Genomic DNA, 18,727 nt, shown 5'->3' on the forward strand with positions numbered 1-18,727 from the left:
CCTCTCCCTTATTTACATTCTGAAATGTATCACATGGCGACATCTTTACTGCTGGCAGGTGATGTCTGAAGGAGATGCTGCTTTCTTGGCAGTCAGAAACCACTGTTATTTCCCACAATGCAACAAGGCTTGCACGATGTGATGTCAGTACCTAGGTCAAGCCTGTTTAAGGTGAAATGCCCTGAAAGCTCATGCCACATCCCTCAACTACCCATGGGCAAGTTGTTAACAGAAATCTAGCAATTCGACATGTTCCACGAGTGATGTGCAAAGATTAGGGCTTAATGATAGAGCCTGTCTACAATAATTTTCCCCAAGTTTATCCAGAACAATCTTGCCTATACACTGAGCTCTTCATTATTGCCCTCTTACTGAGAACAACCAAAGACTGTTAAGCAGCTACATTACAACTGACGACTTGCCTGAAGGGTAATCAAAAGATGAGTCATAATTGCTTATAGATTTTATCAGAAATGCTCTAAGGCAATATTGACTAAAGCACCAGCTCTCAAATGGTTCCCAGCCATGACTCGTCTACTAAGCCTTGCAAAAGTGCACTTCCCATGGTATGGCCCAATGTGTGCGTGCTCAGACCGTGGATCTTGTGTAATCCAGAAGTATCAGTAGGGCAACTTTCAGAGTGCTGATTTTATTAACACCGTTAAGTCTTGGTAACCCATGTGCATCACCACCAATAGTAAATGTCAAACTTCAAAACTAAAAATATTAAGCAAGTTGATAAGTTGATCAACTATCATATAAAAAACAACAAGATTTTTATGTTCAGTTTATTCCTTACGGATTGGAAAGTCAGAGTAGCCGAAACTAGGGATGGTCAATGAGATTCAAAAAATTCTGAAACGGTGCAGGATTATGCAAACTTTGTATAAAAACATATGCAGCTTAAAAATAAGCCAACTGAATTCAACCTTGGCGGGACTCAATTGGTCCATTTTCAATGTGCATAAATTTGTATGTAAACATATTCATTTACAGTGCATCTCAATTAAAATAAACGTATTCATTTACAGTGCATCTCACTGACCATCCCTATCTGAATCCAATATTTGTGTTCAGGTGAGCTTCCACTACACATTAATTGCCACGTCCAGCTCCTCTCTCCATCCCCTATTGTCCTGGTTTACCATCTAAAGTCTTGTCCACTTTCAGCTGTTTTATCTGATCCTTCCCTCTTCATAACCAACTGCAGAACTCACAATGTAAGTTATAGGATTTTATTTGGCATCAACCCACTTTTATCTTAAAATGAACATGAGGTGTGTAGAATGGATGATAAATAGAACATTTTGTAGTTTAAAGAGACTCCGTAACAAAAATTGCATCCTGTTTTTTATCATCCTACAAGTTCCAAAAGCTATTCTAATGTGTTCTGGCTTACTGCAGCACTTTGTACTATCACAGTCTCTGTAATAAATCAATGTATCTTTCCCTTGTCAGACTTGTCAGCCTGTGTCTGGAAGGCTGCCAAGTTCTTCAGTGTTGTGGTTCTGCTATGCACTCCCCCCTCAGGGGGAAAAGAAACACACAAATGATCTCTTGAGATTCAAAAGGAAGGCTGTATACAGCCTGCTTGTGTATGGATTTATTTTCTATGTGTGGACATACTGTACATCAACCTACTTCCTGTTTTGGTGGCCATTTTGTTTGTTTATAAACAAACTTTTTAAAACTGTTTTTAACCACTTTTAATGCGGCGGGGAGCGGCGAAATTGTGACAGAGGGGAATAGGAGATGTCCCCTAACGCACTGGTATGTTTACTTTTGTGCGATTTTAACAATACAGATTCTCTTTAAAGAGGAGTCTCAATTTTATTTTCAGTTTTAGGCCTGGTATCCAGACTGATCCCTGCAATTTCCAAATCTGCCGAAGTTTATGATTTTGACTGCGATTCCCACAGCGTTCATGACTTGGCTCTGCAGCCACTGATGCGATGGGTCTGGGATTGCTCCCAAAATGCTGCATGCAGCTATCTGCAATAACAACACTGCAAATGGGACCACCCCCACAGGGTTCCACTGGTGTGGCGCTTTCCAGATCATCGGCAAATGGTAAGCGCTGCAAAATTGCTAGAAAACGGGTTACAGGCCTCAAGTTCATAGCTCCTTAAAGCGGAACTAAAACCTGTTAAATAGAAAAAGCAAGCATTTCACGGATAAGCGGTACTTATCCGTTAGCCGGGTGCATCCGGCAGGTGGTGACAAAACTCCACCAGTTACATCTTTCCCTACTATCCATGGCGGCCTGGAGGGGGAATAGTAATTAGCGCCACCTGCCGGATGCGCCCGGCTAACGGATAAGTACCCCTTGGTCTTCTGCCAGCCGACCTGTGCCCTCGCCATCTATGACCGATCCTTCCATTCCCCTGCCGCGGCTCACTTTTTTCTCACACTGGAAGCAGACTAAGTCAACCTTCACTGCTCCCTGGCCACACGTATCCTAGTATGCACTCCTGTAGCCAGGTGCGCCTTGCGCAGCTGCAGTATGAGAAAATCTCTACAGCGCCTGCACAGTACAAGTTCGGCTATGGATGCATGAACAAGGACGCGCACAGCCGGGGACGCGCAGTTCGCTCAAACATCGTGAAGTGAAAGTGAGTCGCAGCGTGGGACCAGAGCAAAGGTGAGTGGCTGCACGGGCACATGGTCGGCTGCAGGGGGCTGGCAGAAGCCCCCAGGTAAGTGGAACTCATTTTTTAACCAGTTTCAGTTCCGCTTTAAAATCAGCATATAACTGATGGCTATTTCACACTTCGCATGGTAGCGAAAAGTACCAGTGAGCATTAGATGTGCTTTATGCTTCACTGTATGGTTGCATCACAACAAAGGTATGCTTCACTGTCATTGTAAACACGTATGCAGTGCGTTACTCTGACGCAACCCACCACTCGTTAACGTATCATAGAATCACCATTGCATTAGGATGCCATGATATTGTCCATTGCAACAGAACAACAGATACAGTGTGAAAGGACCCTAAGGAAAAGGGTGTCTGCAATACCAGTGGACAAATGAGAGGAGTTATCTTTATTCCAAGAGACACAGCAAAGAAAAAGGTGTGTGTAAAGTGCAGTAATCCATACAAACCAAGTTAACGATAGCATTTTCATCTTTTATTACTTAAATACACCATACTAGAGCAAGTCTCTGAAAATATCACAAATAAAAGATTTTCTTCAGTCAGCAAGTAGGTGAAAATTTCTACACAATAGCAGATTCTTTCCCTGCACCTTCCCTTTCTTTATTTTTACATTATTTTTTTCTTTTTTTAGCAATGGGAAGAAGCAACAATAAAGACAAAACAAAAAAAATATAAAAAAAAATAAAATTAAAATAACACATACATGCATACGTACATTTGTATTTTACAGAGATACAATAAAAGTGTTTGTGATAAAGTACCACAAAAAGCTACAACTCCCCCTTTTTTATATAAGGTTATGTTCATTTTTGATTGAACAATCCTCCTCACAGCACGTAAAATATACAAAGAGTGAGCAGAGTGTTGTCAAGGGAAAGGGTGCAAACGCTGGCCAGTGCCCTGCTAATCGGTAATGAGGGTGGGGAAGCAGGCCTTAAATGCATCTTGAAATTGGATTCATTAGTCACTTTCACTGTCGTGAAGAAGAAGTCCTCTGGTGAAACTGCTAGTTTCATTTGTCTCCGAGAGTCTCCCCATTAGCATGGGTTCATGGAGTCCTTAATATAGGTCTTCAGTCTTTTTTTCGTACACCAAGAAATGTGGGAAGGGTAACCAAGAAGAGGAAAAAAAGGTGCAATGGCATGAAGCTGGCACGGATGCGAGCTACAAAGGTGACTTGTCTAATGGAGACACATGGGATCCATCTGCGATGAACAGAACTTGAGATGAAGGCACACATTCTGTTTTAATCCAACCTTTTAACAAACCTGGAAAAGAATAAAAAACACACTTAGGATTTTCAGGAAGCCAGATCTTATAAAAGAAGATACATATTATATTGATAAACCAATACTATAGAGGAAGGAAAACAAGAACATACGGGATATCAAGAGTCAGTTTAGATGATCATATATGTGAGATCAGCAGATTGTTTGTATAAGCCTTTAGAGATAACAGAATAGCACACAATGAAATTGTCCCATCAGATCGAATGGTCGATTTCCAGTATGTCCGATCAGATTCCAATAAAGACAAGGATCAATTTTGAGATCAGTATTGCAGGAAAATCGATCTCTTGACCGGAAGCAGATCAGACATGTTGGAAATTATTGATCAGTTGATCAAACAGGAATAAGGGTTTTCCCGCTAAAGCCGAGCAGGTCCATGCTACTGCGCAGGCACAGTGCGGTCAAAAATAGCTTCAGGCAAACCGTTCTGGAGCGGCGAGGTGGAGGGAGATGATGTAAACCACTGAAGGATCCAGAGGCATCCTTCTCCTGAGATAAGTAGCTCACTTTTTCTTTTACACACAGGTTTGCTTTAAATCAATGTTTTTGTGCGTGTAGCAAAAATAAATAAATAAAATAAATGTATATACGGTATACATTGGAACGACTTCTATTCACCCCAACCACTCTGTTGGTCTCCCTCCACCCCGCATAGTAACAGAACTCCCCTCCAGCCCAAAACTATTACCCAAGGTAGTGTTCCTCAAACCTGTCCTTGTGACTCCCCAACGGTGCATGTTTTGCAGGAACAGTCACCTATGCTATGCACAGGTGGGGCAATTAGTGTCTCAGCTACATTGAATCCACGTAGCTGACACTAATTACCCCACCTGTCCATAGATTAGGTTGCCTGCAAAACGTGCACCATTGGGGAGTCACGAGGATAGGCTTGAGGAAAACTGGCCCAAGGGATCCAGTTGTGATCCTTCCCAGGTGCTAGTCCTCATATAGGTGTATAAGTCTTTAGAGCGAAGAATCAGCATAACAAAGTAGCACAAAGCTCTCTTTAAAATAAAGGAAAACCTGCTACCCAACATAGTCCTTTCACTTTAAGCTTTCTATAAAAAGTCTGCCTTGCTCGAGCCAGATCAGAGACTTGCCAATTAGTAAAGCTGCTAGGTGAATAACCCTAGAGCTTACGCCTTCAAAATTCAGCAATACAGTTATTCTCATAGGTTTAAGCCCAAAAAATACAGAAAGATCCCCGGCAACCACAAAACACATTCTTCAACCAGCAAGGCATTATTAAAATACATCGCTAGATATGTGATTATGTCATCTGCGGTATTAAGTACAACATGTATGAAATTTTCTGTTAGGAAGCTAATTAGCTGCATTTAGAACAAGATGTTATCCTATGCACAGGAGTTTTAAATAACACTGTGAACTTTCTAGGGCACCAAGTTAGTAAAACCAGAGGTCTATGAATGAGTTCAAGGCCCCCACCCCCTCCTGCAGGAGAACCACACTTTCAAGCTAATTAAAGTGGTGCAAGAGTGGAGGTTCAATTCCCAAGAGTTGAAGCTCAGTGTGAGAAAGGTAATTTGGCTGTCCAGAACAAAGAGATTAGAGAGCAGCCAGCAAGCATATTTAATAAATGAGCATCAAGTGTCCTCTACTATGGACACAGACAACTCCAATTATAGAACAACCGACGAGCTGCTGAGTGATATGTAAACTAGAAGATTTTTTTTAATAACCAATAAAGTGAATGACACAGGCCTGTGTTTAAAACAATCCCCGGCAGATAACATAATACGCTAAATGTTGATTGATTGTACAGGTGAGTTTGCTTGCTTCAACCACCCCTCTTGCCAAACACAAGGCAACAAAGAATTTAATTAACAGCTAGGTAAACACAAAAGGGGCACATATACATGCAACAACTGGCAGGCTTTTATTTTACCTTCCTGAGGTCATTAAATGTTAATGACAGATCTGAAACATTTTTTTTGTCCTCTTTAATCAGGCAAACGCTGCATCCTTCTGGTATTTGGACACATAGCCTCTGCCAAGGCACTGGTCACATGACCTCTGCTAACTGCTGCCTCTGACTGATGAGAGCTTACACACTGATCACCCGATCGGCAACAGGCAGACTTTACCCAATAGCATTAGATCGCTTTGTAGCTAAGCATTACATGAGAACATACTATCAGCACACACAGCTCCTAGCTTGAGCAGTAAAGTCTCATACAAACGTGCAACTTTTTCACCAAGCCATCTTCAATTGTTATCTGTTGGACGATAGTAGGGCGTGTGAACATGTGACAAATAACTAGACGAGCGACAGATAACAGGCGGTTTTGCCCAATCCAACAGTTGGATTGACTGTTAGGCCGATATTGTGTAGTTGGACGCATGTGTACAAGTCAGTTGAACGACTTGTACTGGTTTTGAATGTGGCCATATCGTGCAGTCCGTCGTTCAGTGGCGTGTGCAGTATGCAAATGAGTTGGTCATTCAATTGGTTGGTGTGGAGAAAATACAAGTAGTGCAATCGATTGGTCGTGTGGTAGGTCATGTCAGGTTAGTCGTACGGAAAAATTGCACTTCTGTACGAGCCTTAACAGGTCAGTCTGTAAATGGTTGTCAAAATCAAAATAGCTTAGTATCAGTAATCAAAGCATTATCTTTGTGCAAGACCAGGTCTAAAATTAGGGCTGAAAATTATGGAGTCCGTTTGTATTGCTCTGAGCAGTAAAAGGAACCCAGGAGAGAGAAACATATGGAGGCTGCCATATTTATTTCCTTTTAAAGGACATCTGTAACGAGAGGGATACAGAGGCTGACATATTTATTGCCTTTTAAACAATACCAGTTGTCTGGTTGTCCTGCTGATCCTCTGCCTCTAATACTTTTAAGGGGCCCATACACCTAACTATTTTAATGCCAATATACAGCAGATTCGATCACTGATCGAATCTGCTGTGAATTAGTTGTGCAAACGCTGACAGATCAATTTCTGTCCAAAATCAATAGTTCCCGTCGATCCGCCCGTGCGGAAGATTTCGCTCGATCGCCGGCGGGTCGGGAGTGCGTCGATAGCGGCGTTCGAATGCCCGACGGCCGGCGCTAGCGGCAATACATTACCTGCTCCGGCCGGCGCGTATCCCCGCTGTCACTTCTCCGTGCTTGGCTCCTCCAGCTTCACTGAACTACCTGTCCCGGCAAGAAGTTTAAACAGTAGAGCGCCCTCTACTGTTTAAACTTCCCCGGCAGGAAGTTCAGTGAAGCTGGAGCTGAGCACAAAGAAGAGACAGCGGAGACCGTGGGACACGCCGGCCGGATCAGGTAATGTAAAGCTGGCGGGGGGCAGCGGCAGCTTCACAGATTGTGATCGGTTTCATGCTGAAATCGATTCACAATCTGTTTGCAATAAAGGCAGCCATACAATTCCTCTCTGATCAGATTCGATCAGAGAGGGATCTATCTGTTGGTCGGATCTGATGGCAAATCGACCAGTGTATGGATACCTTTAGCCATAGACCCTGAACAAGCTTGCAGCAGATCAAGTGTTTCTGACATCATTGTCCGATCTGACAAAAGTACCTGCATGCATGTTTCTGGTGTTATTCAAACACTACTGTCGCAAAATAGATCAGCAGGACTGCCAGGCAATAGGTTTAGTTTAAAAGGAAATGAATATGGAAGCCTCCATATTATTCTCATAATACGGAGTCCTTTAAGTAACAGCAGTTGCCTAGCAGTGCTGATCTTTGTTTAGAGCAGTGGCTGAATTACACACCTGAAACAAGCTTGCAGTTAATCTTGTCAGACTTTGTCAGATCTGCATGCTTGTCCAAGCTAAAAATGGCTAAAAATATTACAGGCTGTGGATCAGCAGGACAGCGAAGCAAAAAAGGTTTAAAAGGAAATAAATATGGCAGCCTCCATATCTCTCGCACTTCAGTTGTCTTTTAAACACTAGCAGGGCATCAGTGTGATCAATGTTCAATTAGATTTCCACACATCAGGAAATGCATTGATTGCTTGTGTAATCATGTGATCAATCGCTTGCATGGCTGGACCAGCACTGAACAGTGTATGGCTGTTTTTATGCTAAAGAAAACATGCTGTAGTCATTAGTAGCTAGATCACCTTAGTAGTAACTGCTTCGTATACATACATATTTTTATACTTTTTTGCCATAATTGCAAAGTCCCCTATATGCCATAGCCCTAGGTGTGAAATAATGGCCCTCTGGATAGTACATCTAGAAATATGGTATCCTGGTAACTTTAGCAGAAGCCATCTTCTGGCCACACAAAAATCCAATAGTGACATGCGATGTGAGATTTGAAAGCTGCGTGTGACAATCAGGCAGTGTGGAAGTTAACTGTCACACAGCGACTAGCACTTGCCATCGTCAGAAGAGCTCATTATCGCTTGGAGAGATTTCACAACATGCTGAAATACCTCAGCAACAAATCCATGATCCGTCCTTTTTTTCTACAAAAGAATAATAGAATCTTTAACTAGAAATTCAAATGTCTGCCAGATAACCGAGAAGAGTCAGTGAGGGTCTCGCAGGTGAGCAATCTAGTCATCTTCTGTTATTGTTGCTGAGAGATCTCCAGTAGCCGAGCACCTTCAGCGGCCTTCTATGTCAACCATCATAAAGACTTTCTGGTGTCACAGATACAATTATGCTGCTTTGTCGCCATATGGTGCATGTAAAAGTAACACGTGACAAATCTCAGGGTTTGTAAACTACTTCAAAAAGCCTGATTCACTTTACATACAATTTATATTCCATTTTAATTATATAAAAAAAAAAAAAAAAAAAAACTGCTTTGCTTCCCATGCTCCGTATTCAGGAACCTGCTTCCCCTCTCCCCTCCAGTCATCGGCTGCAGTGACAAAGTCTATGTATCAGGAAGGGGTCCAATTCCAAAGTCCCTCCCCACCACGGCTTTGACTTCCTAGTGGCAGCTGACCTGTTCAGACCTCACCCTATTTTTTTTCCCCGAATTTGGGATATTGAATTCAGAAAACCCGAATTATCCCGATCACCATACTCCAGCATCCGGGCAAGTGGACAGGGTCATGGTGAATTCACTCACTTGCATTTCAAGTGCTTGGGAGGAGGAAGCACTGACTCAATCGCAAGTAAGTGACCTCCCGGTGACCCTGTCCACTTGCTCAGGTGCTGAAGTGTAGTGTTCAGGATCATTCAAATTTCCGAATTAAATATCCCAAATTCGAACAAGAACATAGGACATTTAGGTTTCCGTTGGCTAAGAACAGTTTTCTTAAACAAAAAGAACCAAATGTACGTAAAGCAAAGTCCTCGTTATCCGGAACTAAGGCAACAGGAAGTCTCAGCTAACCAGCATGCCTGAGGGGGATAACCAGGACATTGCTTTGAAGGGTTTTCAGGGCATTATATGGTGGAAAATACTGAGGTTCCAGCTGCAATCTCCTACCCTTCCTGCAGCTTTCCGGCGTCCATTCACAGCTCTTGGCATGTCACCTGACCCAATGCGAGTTAGGTAACACACCGGGAACAGTACACAGAGGACACCAGAAATCCACTAGGAGCTAACTGAAGGGTAAAAGGTGGCATCTGGAGGCTCCAGCAACTGACCAGTACACGTATTTGGCATCAGGCAATACCCGCTTGTGCCGGATATAAGGGACTTTGCAATACATGCAACACAAATTATGTGCATCTCCATTTTATACAAATTTACTACCCTGTGCAATGGGGCCGGACTAGGCTTTTAAAGAAAACATTACTTTCAGGTGGAAGAATGGGCAGTTTCCCTCTGAAAGCAGAAGGTGGATGGTTAGTCATAAAATAAAATAAAAAATAAATAAATTACACAGCCATTTAGCCATTACTAAAACTTAAATATCTGGGCTATGGGTACTGATGTTAAAATAAGAGGCACATACTGTATATGGTATGTACTAAGTATACCATATATATAGTGCAGGAAGTGACAGGTGTGCTTTAACCAGCAGTCAGTTTACCCAAGCTAAGAACCCAGGGAGGTCCACTTGAACTCGCTCTCGTTTCTCTTCAGAAACTTTTTCGCAGATCTGGGTAAACTGCAAAGAGAACACGCAAGGAACAATGATGCGGAGCTAAACAAATTCCAGAATTCACTGCTCTTAAAATGTACAACTTGTGAGTGTTTCATTGTTACGGGAAGCATGTTCAGTTCACAAGAACGTCAGGTATTTTGTGAGGTGTTAGGAATATGGAGGCGGTTGAAATGTTCCATTTGAATTTAAAAGCAGTTCTTGGGAGAAAAAGCAATAATAATTGCAAAATTCTTCCCAGTGAACTCCCCAAACGACTTGCTTTGTCTCCACCTCCCAGCTGAAGATAAAATAACTAACGCGGTTTAGGGCGGTTTTTACATTTACAGCAGTTCTGATGTGGTGCTGAAGAAGGAAAGCTATTGTAATTTAAAAAAAAAAAATCCCATTCTACGTGAATTGTACAAAACGTCTCCAGACCTTTCTCCAGGCACAAATCATCAAATTAGCTTTGTAATCCGTGCACAGAGGTTCCTTATTTTATGCGAAACCAGCGTGGCTTCAGACTGTAGGGGGGTGGAGGTAGGAGGCACAGTGACTGAGAAGATTTCAGCCAATAGCATAGACAGGTGCAGGAATTGATCAGTGTCTGGGCTCTGACCAGGTGTTTTACAAGTGAGAGGAGCAAATAGCTTATATCTGCAATGGAATGCCTAAACAAATGTATGAAAACATGTCCATTTCAGGAAGTCTGGAAATGGGCCTTTACTCTTATTAAGAGAAAAATTGCTCACGGTCTTAAAACATTAGGGGAGTCCCCCTAGGGCCCCAGCCCCCACAGTCATCACTAGGGCTGTGGAGTCGGAGCACAATTTTTGGGTACCAGGAGTCAGTGGTTTCATAAACTAAGGAGTCAGAGTAAGAATCAGATGATTTTTATCCTCACTCCATAGCTTTGTAAGGGCTATCGAGTCTGATTAGAGAAGTCTGAACAATTTTGAGTACCTGGAGAAGGATTTGGTGGTTTCATGAACTGAGGAGTCGGATGATTCTTGTGCCGAATCCTCAGCCCTGGTCATCACTCATCCACCATACATCAAGGTGAAGTGTCCAAGAAGCATGAGGTATTTTGCGTATGTGTAAAATAAAACTACTGCACAGCATTAACGCAAGCGGAGAGGTCACACATCAAAACCTCCTTGGAGCTGATACTTGCTGTAAAAGTTAGCACCAAACAATTATCAACGAATATGGCGCTTTAGACAGGAGGAAAAAAAAAATGACGTAGAGTTTCAGATTAACATGCATATAAGACAATGGTAAATTGGAATCTCCCCCCCCCCCCCCCCATTGTCTTCTTGCCATTCTGTCTAACACATCTATGCTCAGATTTGAGGAAAGGAGGGGTCAGTAAAAAAGGTCAATAAGATGCCGATATTTCTGGCTCTCATGAAAACCGTCGGCAGTTTGGAATTAAGGCTAATCCAGATAATGAGGAAGTACGTCTGATTGGCTTGATTCTAAGCGGCACACAGTTTGCATGAAAGGCAGAATCATTACAATCTCACTGACCCCCTCTACTGGTCAGTCCACAGAGCAACAAAATTATAGCATGTTCATGGCTTTAATATATACAAAAATGGTGACAATTTGGGATGACAACCCCTCCCCTATCTACAGAATAAGTTGTCCATTTCAGACACCATTCATCCAAAATGTGTATGTAGCTGGACATGCATTCAAGTCCTTTCTTCTAAGAGTGCAAAACATCTATATAACACTGGATTCCCCACAATTCCTACGCCATCCTTCAGTCCCCCTGAAGATTGCCAACAAGGGCTTATCTGTAGGAACGTCTGGACTGTGGTCCTCTTTAGAGAGTGAAGCCTTGTAAAATTCCTCTTTTTATGTAACATTCATCTTCAGCAATATCAGCCTAGCTAAAGCGCCATATCCCCGCGGCAGAACGATGTAATCAAACCCCCAAATCCCAAGGGCAAAAAAAGGGGATCGCTTCCTGGTAGAGGCAGAGCTTTGTGTAGTAGCTCTGCCTCTACGCGCGTCAATATACTCTGATCGCCGCCTCTCCCCGCCCCTCTGTCTTCTTGGGGTGGGGAGAGGCGGAGATCCGAGTGCAGATTGACACTAATTGAGGCAGAGCTACAGTGCTAAGCTCTGCCTCCCCAGGCAGCAAAATGCACGACCTGGAAAGTTGTGGATTTGTGCCCCGGCATTTGGGGGTTTAAATACAACATACTGGTGTGGGGATGCAGCGTTTTGGCTGGGCTGATATTGCTGAAGATAAATGTTTAATAAAAAGAGGAATTTTAGAAGGCTTCAGACTAAGCACAAGATTGGCCATACTTTGCCTGCACAGTAAAAATAGCCCCTTGTGTAAGAGCAGATATGTGCACGCTCGTGTCAGAGGAGAAGCACGCCCCAATGTTAAGGAGGGTCCCCGCAAGGAGCGGCAGGAGAAAGGACCACTCAAGAATCCTTTACAAGAACCAAAGGCTTCCCTCTTTACAGGTGAGTATGTGCTTCTGGACCAAAGCTTCAACTTAGTTCTCTTTAAAAAGAGTACTGAGTAATACTTTTGCCACTACTGTACTCATCCCAAAGGAAATGTATTTTACATGTGAACTATCGCATATAGCCAGATAACACTGCCTTTTCCAAAATGCACTACAGACACAGCCCACCCTTTTCTCAGCTTCCGGACCCCATTTTCCTGGGAAACCTACTGTTTCGGTAGTAGTGAATAAAGATGCTAATCCTTTCAGCTTTTACACCTCAAAAAAAAAAAAAAAAAAAGAAAAAAAAAATCCCTCGAAATAGAGACCCTTATTGTTTAGTTCTAAAGCCTAGCGATCGCGACTGTTTGCTAAACAACTTTTCATCAATTTCACTCATTTCTAATCACCATCTTGAGGTGTATGGTCAACAAAAGTCAATAGCAATTACCTAATAAAACCTCTAATGAGGACATAACCTGTCAGCATTATCCAGTTTCTGCTATGCGTTGTAACTTAGGTACAAACAAAACCTACTTGTTACAGCATCAAATGAAGATTTATCTCCGATTTTTAGATGTCTGCTAATGTAACAGCAAAACAAAGCACGTTCCTTCTAAATGGAAAACTTATGAGAGGATGATTTGTATGTGTAGAACAGCTAAGAAATGGAACATTAGTAGCAAAGATACGAGTCTCATATCATTTCCAGCACAGGAAGAGTTAAGAAACTTCACTTGTTATTTATGCAAGAGAGCTTCTCTGAGATCTCTGACCCAACTTGTTCAGCTACAATGCTATTTTCTGAAGCACTTCTACATCAAAGAAACCGTGAAAGACAACTTCAGAAAGTGTTTTACAGCAGGGAAGTTCAAAGGGTCATTAGCTCTGCTCTGTTTCATAGTTTAAAATACAGAATGCAGTTTGTAAACTGCACATATTAGAGAATAATACAATGTTATTTAAAAGAGAAACTTCTACCAAGAATTGAACTATATCCCAATCAGTAGCTGATACCTGTGAGGAAACGCGGAAAAGCCGCCGCATGGACGCAAGATAAGGCGGCTGTTTCCGCGTCTGGCATAGAGGAACGCGGAGAAATCGCCGCATCTGACGCGGCGGTTTGTACGCATAGGCCTGCCTCGCTCAGTAAGGTGGGACGCGGAGGAAACGCCGCACGCTCGGACAGCGTGGCGGCGGATTCCGCATCCCATACGGCAACTACATTACAACAAGACTGGTGTGGCTGGGACTGATAGTCCACACTGGTTTAGGAGGACGCATGCGCGCGCAGAGGCAGGGTTTTTATGGCAGTCAGAGGAAGGTCAGCTGACCAGGCCGGTCAGCTGACATTTGCAGCATCTTTCATTGGTCCAGCAATTAAGGGAGGTGCTGGAGAGCACTAAAGTATATATACTGGGTGCTGGTCATTCACTGGTTGTCTGCCGTTGCGATCACTACGTGGTAGCACTCAGACCTTGTCTGTATCTGTGTACTAGCATCGTTTCCAAAGGTGTTGACGGCCAAGGATCTCACACCTTAGCGTCAGGAATATTGAACTGTATTATTTGTCATGACCTTCTGCCTGCCTGACTATTCCTCTGAACTCTGATTCTGTACTTTGCTATTTCTGATATCCTGTTGCCAAACTCTGCTCGTTCCTGGACTCCGTATTTGCCTCCTGATTCTGTACCTTGCTATTCTGATACTCCGTTGCCAAACCCTGCCTGTTTATTGGATTCCGTATCTGTCTCCTGAATCTGTACCTTCTCTGTCTGTGTGTTAACGACCTGGCTTGCCCGACCTCGAGAACGGGCCTGTTAGAGGCAGTTCCCAGACCTGTTAGTGACACCCTCTCACTGGTGTCACTCACGCTCTGTCCTTCCTACTCTCCTCCCCCGGGAGAGTCTAGGCCATCAGAAGGAACATACTTCTGTGCCATACTCAAAGTATACTGTTGCATCTAACACTCACTTGTTATCAGGTGTCCAGAGGTTAGTAGATATATCTGATTATCGGTGATACTGCAGATCACCAATAATTGGGTATATTCTGTATTCTCAGTGATACTGCAGTTCACCGGTAATCAGACCCTCTCTGTGTTACACCGATCGTTACAATATCCACCTTTTACATGAGAACTCTATTCCTTTCCACAAACAGACCATCAGGGGGCGCTGTATGGCTGATAGTGGTGAAACCCCTCCCACAAACTCTGAGTACCGAGGTATTTCTGGCAGTTTCCTGTCTGCGAACCCTGTTGCATTGTGGGAAGTAGCTGTTTACAGCTGTTTCCAACTGCCAGAAAAGCATGCAGCAGCTACATCACCTGCCAACAGTAACAATGTCCCCATGTGATAAATGTCAGAATGTAAATCAAGGAGCGGAAAGCTTTTACAATGGGCAAAGTGACTAAATCATTTATACATAATTATTGTAAAAATGAAGCACTTTTTTATTACATAATTTTCACTGGAGTTCCTCTAAGAAAAAAAGCCTGTATAACTGAAAACATGAGACACTTTTCTTTGCTACTAATGTTCTATTTATTGTCCGTACTACACATACAATTCATTATATCATAAGTTTTTTTTTGTTTTTTTTGCTTCACTGTTACTTTAAAAAACAATTGCGTATAGAGTGAGTTAGCCACTTGTATAAAACACCACAGAAGATGGCCTATAGGATGTAAAAGCAGCATGTCTCCACAACCATTACACATGTATTAAAATGCCGCTTCTACAGGGAGCGTTTTACAAAATCAGTTAAATTTCAGGCGGCTGCACGGCCCCGAGAACAAATGCATTTTCTTGCCTTAATTCCTGGCACATTAATGAAGTTTCTATTGCAAATCCATATAGTAGCAGCAAGTGAAGTATGCATTTTTTGTTTCAGTGCAATAACTCAGTGCAGCGTGATTGCCTGGGTTAATGATGAAAAAGTCAAATACGCTATCAGAGCTGATGGAAAAATCTATCACCAATTTGAAATTAAAATTCATATGTGGTCAATAAGATTTACTACCCATGCAAGTGGAGCTGTAAAGAGTAAATGAATCAATGTCATCAATACATAATCAGTATGAAATATGAGGTGAATACAATTATGTGCGGGAGTTGTGCATTCCTGATTTTTCCCTTGAACCAGTGCGGAATGAGCCGACTTGCCGGGGACTGACAGTAATTGTTACAAATTAGACACCGCAGTTATCAAAATGCACTCGCTAGAATAGCAAGGAGACTTATTAGGAAAATGAAAATAGATCTTAAACAGGCTCGGATTGGGAGAGATTGTACAACTGTTGATCCGTGTGGCGCTCAGAATATATGTATTATGGCTTCAATCTCATTTATATCTACTGGGGAGAGGGGAAAAAAATTACAACCCTCAAATGAAATTATATACATGGATTCTAGAAAGAGAATATACTCATTTTTAATTCTCCAGCCTGGAATTTGACAGCGCTACATTGTAATTATATTTACAAACCGCTGTTTGATAGCATTCGTTTTCAAGCATACTATTTGTCATATTTTAGGGAGTAATCTTTGAAGATTAAGTAATGGAGGTTTTAAAAAAATAAATAGGATATACTTTTGGTCAGTCTGAAGCTGGTTTCAGACTGCAGATTGGCGTTCGCGGTGCCAAGAACAGGCCTTTGGGAATAACCGCGTTAGTACACAGTAATCCCAGTCCGGCAGCCAGCCAAACAGGAAGTGACGCTCACTTTGTGGCCGAAGCATTCACGTGCACGGAAGCGTACTGCTAAATACGCATGCGCGAAACGTAAAACTTGTGGCGGGTTTTCACACGCGTCGACAGACTTACATGACTTCCAGTCCATTGCAGAACCGTGCTGGTAATGTAGATGCTTCCTAGCGTCAGTAATGCGCATGCGTAGAGAGGCTGTGCAAGCACAGAAGAGCTAACTGGAGCGACTAACTCCATCCCAGGTTTCCTTTAAACTAGGATAGGAACACTAGACTACAGAGGCATTAGATATGGAGAAAAGAGACTACTCCATAAAGCACTGCAGAAGAGGTCAGCAGAATATAAATACTAGTAATGTTCTATCCATTTATGTTTATTGGGGGAAAAAAAGGCAAAGCTATTAAAAATTAACTTTGCAATTTTACAAATACACACACCCCTCACCTAAAGGCTGGTGCGCACTATGTACAGCATGTATCAGATGTATGATCAGATATTCAGATCTGCCATCTATCAGATATAGAAGTATGCTAGCATACACACAAATGGGAATTTTTTTAACATTTTGATCAGATTTTCTGATTGGATATTGATCAATAATGGAGCGAAAGGACAAAGATACAGAATGACCTTTGGCCTCTGAAGAAGCGGGTTGCTCCAGTGAAAATCGGCCGTTAGGCCGCCCTTCACACCCTTGTGCTTTTGTTGTATGCACCCACTGGAATAAAAATGGAGTAAGCATCAACTCCTCAGTGCCCAGCCTGTTTTATCTACTCCTCATTACACGGAATGATAGCATGTATTTTAATCATTTCCAGCATTTCCGATCGAGAAAGATAAATTTAGAGCTTGGGACTGCAATCAGGCTACACTTTTTTTTTTTCTTTGCCCGATCCTTTTCTTGATTGGAAATCATGAAGTAAAATTGCATGATGTGTGCCAGCCTTTACATACAGTCACATAGGACAAGCAGAAGAGATCTGTGGTAGCAGTTATTCACATACATATAACATGGAGCTGCCTTATTAAACAATATTGACATTTGATCTGGATGTCTGTGTGTGATCCTGTCACAAAGGCAGTAATTACCTTTTGTTGTTTTAGGTTGATAACAGAAATATTAGTCTAATTAGGACACAGAGTAAGGAATTTATCAGGCAAAAAAAGGAAATTAAATTGCAAATGATATTGACAATACAGGTAATATGATGGCCAGTAAGTATGCAAAGGTCAACAAAGATGTATTACAATGAAGGGCAGAGTGTTTACTTCCTGCCTTGAAGCAAAGATCAGACATGCAAAAAAAATAAAAAATAAAAAATGAGGTAGGCGATAGGGAACAGAGTCCATAAAAGAGCTTCATCAAATTATGCATTTGAGACACGCTCGCGTGCTGAGAAGCCTTTGCAGTAAGAATATTGTAATTCACTTGTCAGCTCCAATTCAGTCCACTAATGAAGCTGTGATGTCATAATTACAAGACAGGTGCCAATATATGGAGGAATATTCCTTCTATGATCCCAAAGATGTGCATGTGACAGCTGGTTAGACTGACATTACATTTACAGAATAATTTGAAGGCCCAATTTGGATAAGTTTCACGGAATTTAAGGTCTCTGCCCAGTGAGTGGCAGGATAAAAATGTCTTAAAGTGTACCTGAAGCAAAATTAGAGTAAAAAGTTAGATAGTCCAGAGGTTTTACCCAACTCCACTTGAGCTCAATGTTCCAGCCCTGGGACCATCTGGACACATTGGGCAAGGGCTTGCCAGATATGTTCATTTGGCCGAGCTTCTGTCAGTGTTCGAGCGTGGCTGCACGGCGCAGGCCAAAATGACAGGCCGCACAGTTGCTTGTGCACAGATTTTTCCGTGCTATGCCGCAGGCCGCCGGTACACCTGTATAGTGCGGCCACTTTTTTACACGGCCGAGAACCGGGTTGCAAAGCAGACGGTCCCGGAGAGAGCAGCGGTGGGCTCCAGGAGGATGCCTTTGGAGCATCCAGCGGCTTCCTTCTACTGAGGGGAGTATCTAACAGCTGAGGTGAGTATAACAGGTTTGAACAATTCTGTAGTGAATTGCTATAAATGAAAGGGGGAATACAGGTGAGCATTAAAAGTCTCCTCACATTTACAAATTTCCTGACCAGGGAGAGAAATGGGTTCACAGCCTCAAAAGTCAAGTTGTTAAATACTGAAAGCTCACGTTTGTTGTGAACTATAATTGATTCCTTTCAGCACCACATTCATAGCTGTCCATCTACCCCAACAGATGTAAGATCCCTGCAGACTGCTGGCTTCCTGTACAGAAATTCCACTTCCTGTGAAGTATAATTCTACAACAAGCTGTGCCAGCATAGTAGCTGATCCAAATGTTTCCCTTCAGCATTAAATTCAATATTATTTATATAGCGCTAACATATTACACAGCGCTGTACAGAGTATATTGTCTTGTCACTTAACTGTCCCTCTGAGGGGCTCACAATCTAATCCCTACCATAGTCATATGTCTATGTATGTATTGTGTAGTGCCCAGAGCTGAGACAAGGTCCTCCAGCACCCAAGG

The 18,727-nt window shown here is 42.4% G+C and overlaps 1 protein-coding gene across 2 annotated transcripts in view; it reads right to left on the bottom strand.

Moving 5' to 3' along the window:
• Positions 1 to 3,109: 3,109 nt before the first annotated feature.
• Positions 3,110 to 18,727, bottom strand: part of LMO4 (LIM domain only 4) — a 60,358-nt gene continuing 44,740 nt past the window's right edge. For both annotated transcript variants that reach the window (XM_068242621.1, XM_068242622.1), the window contains exon 5: positions 3,110 to 3,927. In XM_068242621.1, coding sequence (XP_068098722.1) covers positions 3,919 to 3,927 — 9 coding nt within the window. In that variant the 3' untranslated portion in view covers positions 3,110 to 3,918. The remainder of the gene's footprint in view (positions 3,928 to 18,727) is intronic.

This window comes from Hyperolius riggenbachi, chromosome 6 (assembly GCF_040937935.1).
Source record: "Hyperolius riggenbachi isolate aHypRig1 chromosome 6, aHypRig1.pri, whole genome shotgun sequence".
NCBI lineage: Eukaryota > Metazoa > Chordata > Amphibia > Anura > Hyperoliidae > Hyperolius > Hyperolius riggenbachi.